Here is a 7,321-nt window from a genome sequence, read left to right as displayed (position 1 = left end):
AATAAGAAGCCTGAGCTAATGGACCAATCAGTTTATAAGTAATGCAGACTCTCTGTGTGATTTCTTTGGGGCTGAACCGCTGTGGGAACCAGGCAGGACAGAAATCCTGACAATCAGGTCCACATGTTACAAGTAGGTAAGATGAAGCATTATCAAAAACAATAGTCAAGAGTCACACAGATTCTCTACAAGCCTTCCATCCTCTTGCAAGATATTTGCTATAGCTATCAGTCACATTCCTATAATTTTACCTGTACTTTGCTACAACATAAGAACATTATATATTTACTCTACCAGAGCAAGAAAAAAAACATTTAATACATAAAGAGAATGTATCAAGGTGAAAATTTTAGAATTGTAATTTATTTTAAAAACATTTTATAATTAAAGGATATGTATCCAGGAGAAGCTGTGTTGGATCATAAATTTATCCAGGGAATGTAAACCAAATCATGTCGATCCTCCCTGCTTCTCGTAGCATTCGTTTCAATCGTGCCTGCACATAAGCCGTTTTCTGCTGATCTAAACTCTCTTGGATGGGCCATCTCCCATAGCAATGCACAGGGATAGGATATATCACGTATTTAAGCTCCATCAAGGATGTTAAGTGCTCAAGGAGTCTCATGAGCATGGGCATACTAACAGGGTTTGCGGACAGGTTCAGCTCTTGGAGTTGGGAACAGTGACTTAGTGCTGGGATGACACCAGCAACCATAGAATCTGTTAAAACACAATGAGTAACTGCCAGATGCTGCAAGGTGCCAGAGATTCTATGCAAGAGGTTATAAAAGGGCTCACAATCTTCCCAGTACATCGGATTACTGCTGATATTCAGCAGTTTTAAATGGTTGGCTTGAGGGCACTCAGCTAGAAACTTGAAATCATTGTAAGAAAGTTCACAGAACGTTAGATGTAAGAAATCCAAACTGGTTGGGAGGACTCTGCAGGGAGAAAACAGAAAAGTGTTTCTGTTAAAATGAGGACTAGAAGAGGAGAATTATATCTCTGAATCTAGAACAAACTGTTTTGCACATCATCAGCAAATGGAAGCTCCCTTTGGCCAGTCTATAAATGACAGCCTCTCCAGTCATGGCCTGAACCTTGGAGATTTTACTCGTGATGTGACAATACCATCTATGGGTGTATGAATCTGTGCATCTGTGCCAGAACTTAATGTCTTTCAATTCTCCCTCTTTATCTCTTGATGGCCAGAGGAGAGCTATATTTTTCGTTTGACCTTCATGTTTCTGGAATGAGCACAGTGCCTATACATGCTCACCTGACTACAATGTAACCCCATTTTTCTTTTCAATTACGGAAAGAAACTATTACATGTCTGTTCTTAAACTCCCAGAATTGCCCGTGCTGAGGAAGGAGGAGAAAAGGTTATGGGAATTTTAAGTATATCTAAGAATTATTTCTCTCATCTTAAAAACTGGCTACTACTGTAAAGACAGTATGTTCCCCATGCCCTTACCGCAGGGCAGTTTCCAGATGATCGGTGAGGACGAAAGAATGAAAATTTAGTTCATTGAGATGGTCCATACACCTAAGGTGTGAGACAAAATTCCGGAAAACTTTCCCATTCAAAGATCTACAAGTGATTCTAGACAGGCAAAATCTTCTCAGCTGTCCCACCCGAGTCAGAAGGTTGTTGACTTCAATAAGAGAACCCTGAAATACTGACAGGTTGATTAGACATTTGAGATCTAAATAGTTAAGGGTGTTTCTCCTATCACCCAATTTATCGATTTCCAAATCTCGGCAGCATAAATGCAAAGATCCTGAACTGTCTTCCACTTTGTTCAAAAGCAGAACCAAAAATTCATGTTGCCATAGGGTGATACCACTAACAAGGGAGATGTTCACTATTAATTCCATGGGAAGATTAGAAGGTTGGACCTCAGGTTCTGAACTTGCAATACTCTGCTGGGACTGGGTCTTCAAGATTGAGTGCTCTGAGTGAGCACAGGAGAACAAGCATGCTGGTGACTTAGTACGGATCTCCGGGCAAACAATCTTGCAGCCAGAATACTCCCTTAAATCTAAGATCCGCAGTTTAGGGCTCCTGTAAGGAAAAAAGAATACAGAATACTATGAAGTATAAACATTAATATAACCCATCAGGATTAATGACAACAGGTAGTGACAATATCATCTTTTTTTTGTTTTTGTCATTTCATACACCAACGACCAGCAAGATTTTGTTATGCAAATACTATATCCTGTACTGTTTTTTGTAATCAGTGAATTTTCATAATGTCTTGCTATGCCTGTTTTCATGAAACATCTCCATTATGGATATTGATCAACAGTAGCCTCTCTCACCTCTATTGCCATATTAAGACCCTCTGTAAGACATCAGAGTTTTTAAGAAAACCTCAACAGATGTACCAACCCCTTACATTGATTTTCACCATTCACTATTAACTAACTCCGGGAGATTATCTGGTTCACTATTGCAACAGGCTCCAAGATAAGGTTTTGCTATCTTATTATATATGTATTATACTCATTCCTATTGAAAAGCTGAGTTCTTGGCAGTAACAACTGAAGACCATCAGTCATGACTTTCAGTTCAATGTTTCTTATATGTTTAATTTTCTAATGTGGAGACAAAACAGGGTTGAGCCTTAACCATTGCTGTCAGTGTCTTCGTATGCTCATTCAATGAGGAGACAGTGTTCAACAAGACAACAACATTTATCACTAAACAGCACACATTATTATTTTTTCTTTAATGTTCCACCATCTTCAGCAATCTTAACACTCGTGTTTTTCTTCTATGTAATAAAAACACCATAATGCAAATATGACAACAGTGCCCTCAGTGAAATATGTCCCATATTCAATATTTTAAGAAACTTATTTTCAAAGTGACTTCAGGTATTGGACTAAGAGTCCCACATTTTTTATCATTATTTGCATGTACTACCTTTGGAAGTGTAGCAGGCTGTGGTGTTACCTCCTGTGTTTTTGCATGTCTCTATTTTACAGGATCTTACCTAGATCCCCAGTTCTGACCAGGCAGGAATTGAAGACCTTCCAGCATGGCTGTCAGGAGTTCACGATGGTGTTCTCGCACAGTAAATGTGCCGATATGGAGACAAGTAAAGGGCCAAACCTTCACCATTGCCTTCACTATATTCTTATGCACACCCTTGAAGGAGGCACAGAATAGTGGAACAAAAAGCTCCCTTGGGATCTTCTCGACAGCATGAATGGCTGCAGTTTCATTACTCAGGAGTTGATGTATAGCAAGATCCAGGAGTGTGTTTGGTTTCTTGTTGTCCATCTTAATGAACCTGCATAAGGGTGAGAAACATTTAGAAAACTTGACAGATATCCACAGAGTCTTTGCAACAGTTGTTGGCAATATGGGTAACTATTTGCAGAATAAATAGCAAAACAGCCACTTCCATTTGTAGGCAAAGGAAATTGGTTTATGTCTCTATTAAAATCTATTTGTATATGAATAAACACATAACCAACTTCTCTACATATTTATGCATATATAAATAAGTATATGTGACAAAATATCAATAGAAATGAGCACTAACTTAACAGAAAACTATTTTGGTCACCTAGCTATTGGACTCCTGATATTTGATCTCAATAGTATATAAACCATCACAAAAGCAAGGATAAATCTATATAAAATTGATAGCATCATTACTAACTTGGAAAGAGAATACACTAAGAAATCAAATTAACTGTAATTAAAGAAAAAGGAATGACATTATAGCCCCTGGCTATATTGATATTTTGTCTATGATCTACCAAACAAATCTTACCTGTAGATTAGAGAGAAATCAAGCACTAGAGACCTCCTAACTCAGTGAAATAGTCAGACTGAAAAGAGAGCGAGTTCCTGTCTCATCCTGCCTCATATTCCTCTCTAGCCTTGGTATTAGAGGTGTAATACCAAGGCGTGCGTTGCCACTGCCTGGCCTATATGGCTAACTAGTGTGAGTGCTAGGATTGAAGGTGTGTGCAACCACTGCCTGGCCTGTATTGTTGATTAGTGTGGCTAGCTATGAACTCTGATCTTCGGATAAGCTTTGTTAGATTATCAACAAAATATCACTATATATATATTTGGTCACCTTTGTGGCATGTGCAGATATACCAAAATTGCAAAAGATATGCATGAAATAAAATGGTTAGGGTCTTCAAACTGATCTGAGCCTATAGTCAGAAATACTAGTTCCAATATAATCTTAAAATACAAAAATGTATTCTAAAGATAAAGGGAGAACCACAGTTTAAGGAAGCACCTCTACCAATGTTGTCTAATTAAATCCTACATTCTTTCCTAAATGTGGACCTTAAGGGACCTGCAACCTGAGACCACGGTGATATCTAAGCATGGGTTGCTGCCTATGAACAGGTCAAGGTCTGTGGTCCTGCCACAGTAAGGGTCTCTATTAATGTCTGCGGCCCATGTTGCCACCAAAGACTTCATCAATGTCTGGGTCTGGGCCTCATCCTATGGCCATGAAGGTGTCTGAGGACTGTGCTTCCACCAGGGACATTCTGATCTTAACAGCCAATGCTGGCACTCTTGGCCACGGTGTCATTCAGGCCAAGGATGTTGATTAGGGTCATGTTGGGGTCCTTTCCCTGCATCTGCCAGGGTCTGGGTTAATGCTTGTTGCTCATGATTCCACTGAGGGCAAAGCAGATGACTGGGGACAGGTCAGACACCTCAGAGAACATTAGGACCTGAGGACCATGCTGCTGTCAGGGCCTTATTGATCTGTGTGTATGGTAGTGCCATCTGATGCCATGAATATGTCTGTCATAGTCTGCTACCTAGGGTCATGTCTGGGTTCACTTTCCTGCAGCAGCTGGGATCTGTGATAATTGATACTCATGGCCCATATTAGTAGAAGGGATCAGTAGAATCATGCTGTGCTGATCCAGGCTCACAATTCACTGGCCCTGAGATAGCTGTCTCTGCTCCTCATTGGATACTACAGCAGGGGAGATGGCCCTACCCCTTTAGGGAGAGATCACCCCAACACAGGTAAAATGCCACCCACTGCCACAGGTGAGCACCTCGCCTAGGAAGGATACTATAGCTGATCCTGTCTGTGGTCAGGAAGCAGGTTTGCTGACCTCAAAGGCACAAGAACAGGAGATTTGATTCTTCCTCCTCTCATCTGTCACATTGTGGCATGGGTGAGAGAGAGAATGATGCCCTCCCCCCTCACCCATTACCACCTGAGGCAGGTGAGAGAACTGGCCCTGGGTCACAAGAGTGGGAGAGCTAGCCCTAACCCACAGCAGCTGCAGTGCAAGAGAAAGCAGGCTCTGCCCCCTGTCTGGACAGCACACTAGAGCTGACCCTGTGGTCTGGGGCAAAGATGAGCCAAGCTTGATTGCCTGAGAGCAGGATAGATGACCCTGTCTGGCCTTGTATGCCCCCTACAGCAGTCAGCAGAGAGGGCCCTGCACCTTGCCTGTGCAATACATTCGAGGTTGCCCTGATGGTGTTAGTGTGAGAGACCAGATTGGAGGACCTGAGAGCAGGAAAACTGGCGCCTCTCCTTGCTGCAGGCTGCATTGGTTGAGCTAGCAGAGGCAGTGCTAGAGAGCTCACCCAGTAGTGTTGATGAGGGAAAGAAGGTGGGCTGACCAAGCCAGCTACCAGTCCCTTCCCACCCTTTTCTACATCAAGGCCCAGAACCAGCACTGTGACTAAGTCCACATCAACATCCACCTCAACATCTATCTATGAAATTCTGGGGCATATGAAGGGGACGAACCTACATATCCAAAACAGTAGGATCTCCATGACACAGGATAACATTGGGATATCTAGGAGGAACACCAATGAGAGCCCATTATCAGTGGTCTAGCAGAGGCCACAGGCCTTGAACCAGACCATTGAGCCATAGCAATGAACAAAAGATGAATGAACTAAAGGGTAAACTGTGTGACTCAACAGGTCACACTACAGCTTCCATGACAAAGTTCTCTCTTTTATTAAGGTATATTATGTTTTGTTTTGTTTCTTCTCTCTGTTTGGTTTTTCTTCTAAATTTGGTTTTGATTGAGCGAGTTGCAAGGACAGAGGACAGATACAAGTGGAATAAGAGATAAGGGGGGATGGAATGCATGATATGAAATCCACAAAGAATCAATAAGGAGGAATAAAGCAAATGACAAACGTGAGATTAAATAATCTCTGTGGAAAAGTGATGTGTTCACATAATTAAAAGTGTAGAAACACTCAAACACAAACAATAATGTGCTGAACACTTTCACCAAGGAAGCAGAGTGCACAGCAAGATTTTTTTTTAAAAAAAAGTAGACACTTCCTGGTCATCCTACAGGGGCTATACTGCCCGGTACCTCCTCTCTCTTCCTATCCCATCCAGCTTACATCCAGATCCCTCCACCCCCTGTCTCCCTCCCCCCCTCCCTTCTTTGGTAGCAGAGCGCCTCCCTGCTCAGCCTGCTTGGGCGCTGGGTCCTAACCCAAAGCAGAGGGTAAAGGGGAACTCGGTAGCTCCTTCGTCCCCATAGCCTGCCTGCAGCAAGCTGGGTGGGCCCTTTGTTTGCGAGCTAACCAAGCAGCACAGAGTTTCGATCCGGGCACCTAGTGAAACATCATTGTGGTGAGTGAGTGCTGCGGCACCCGGTAACAGCCCGTCTACACTTTCTGGTCATCCTACAGGGGCTATACTGCCCGGTACCTCCTCTCTCTTCCTATCCCATCCAGCTTACATCCAGATCCCCCCACCCCCTGTCTTCCTCCCCCCCTCCCTTCTTTGGTGGCAGAGTGCCTCCCTGCTCAGCCTGCTTGGGCGCTGGGTCCTAACCCAAAGCGGAGGGTAAAGGGGAGCTCGGTAGCTCCTTTGTCCCCATAGCCTGCCTGCAGCAAGCTGGGTGGGCCCTTTGTTTTTTTTTTTGGTTTTTTTTTTTGGTTTTTTCGAGACAGGGTTTCTCTGTGGCTTTGGAGCCTGTCCTGGAACTAGCTCTGTAGACCAGGCTGGTCTCGAACTCACAGAGATCCGCCTGCCTCTGCCGGTGGGCCCTTTGTTTGCGAGCTAACCAAGCAGCACAGAGTTTCGATCCGGGCACCTAGTGAAACATCATTGTGGTGAGTGAGTGCTGCGGCACCCAGTAACAGCCCGCCTACACTTCCTGGTCAACCTACAGGGGCTATACTGCCCGGTACCACCTCTCTCTTCCTATCCCATCCAGCTTACATCCAGAACCTCCCACCCCCTGTCTCCCTCCCTCCCTCCATTCTTGGGCGGCAGAGCACCTCCCTGCTAGGCCTGCTTGGGCGCTGAGACTGAACCCGAAG

The 7,321-nt window shown here is 43.6% G+C and overlaps 1 protein-coding gene across 1 annotated transcript; it reads right to left on the bottom strand.

The window, feature by feature from the left end:
- Positions 1–427: 427 nt before the first annotated feature.
- On the bottom strand, positions 428–3,295 carry LOC142841573 (melanoma antigen preferentially expressed in tumors-like). The gene is made up of 3 exons (XM_075958509.1): positions 3,006–3,295; positions 1,478–2,068; positions 428–941 (listed from the first exon to the last, which is right to left on the bottom strand). The coding sequence occupies exons 1-3, from the start codon at positions 3,293–3,295 to the stop codon at positions 428–430; spliced, it is 1,395 nt and encodes a 464-aa protein (XP_075814624.1).
- Positions 3,296–7,321: the final 4,026 nt, after the last annotated feature.

This window comes from Microtus pennsylvanicus, chromosome X, assembly GCF_037038515.1.
Source record: "Microtus pennsylvanicus isolate mMicPen1 chromosome X, mMicPen1.hap1, whole genome shotgun sequence".
Classification (NCBI taxonomy): domain Eukaryota; kingdom Metazoa; phylum Chordata; class Mammalia; order Rodentia; family Cricetidae; genus Microtus; species Microtus pennsylvanicus.
Note: the sequence above shows the minus strand (reverse complement) of the source record. Positions and strands in the feature narration are given on the sequence as shown.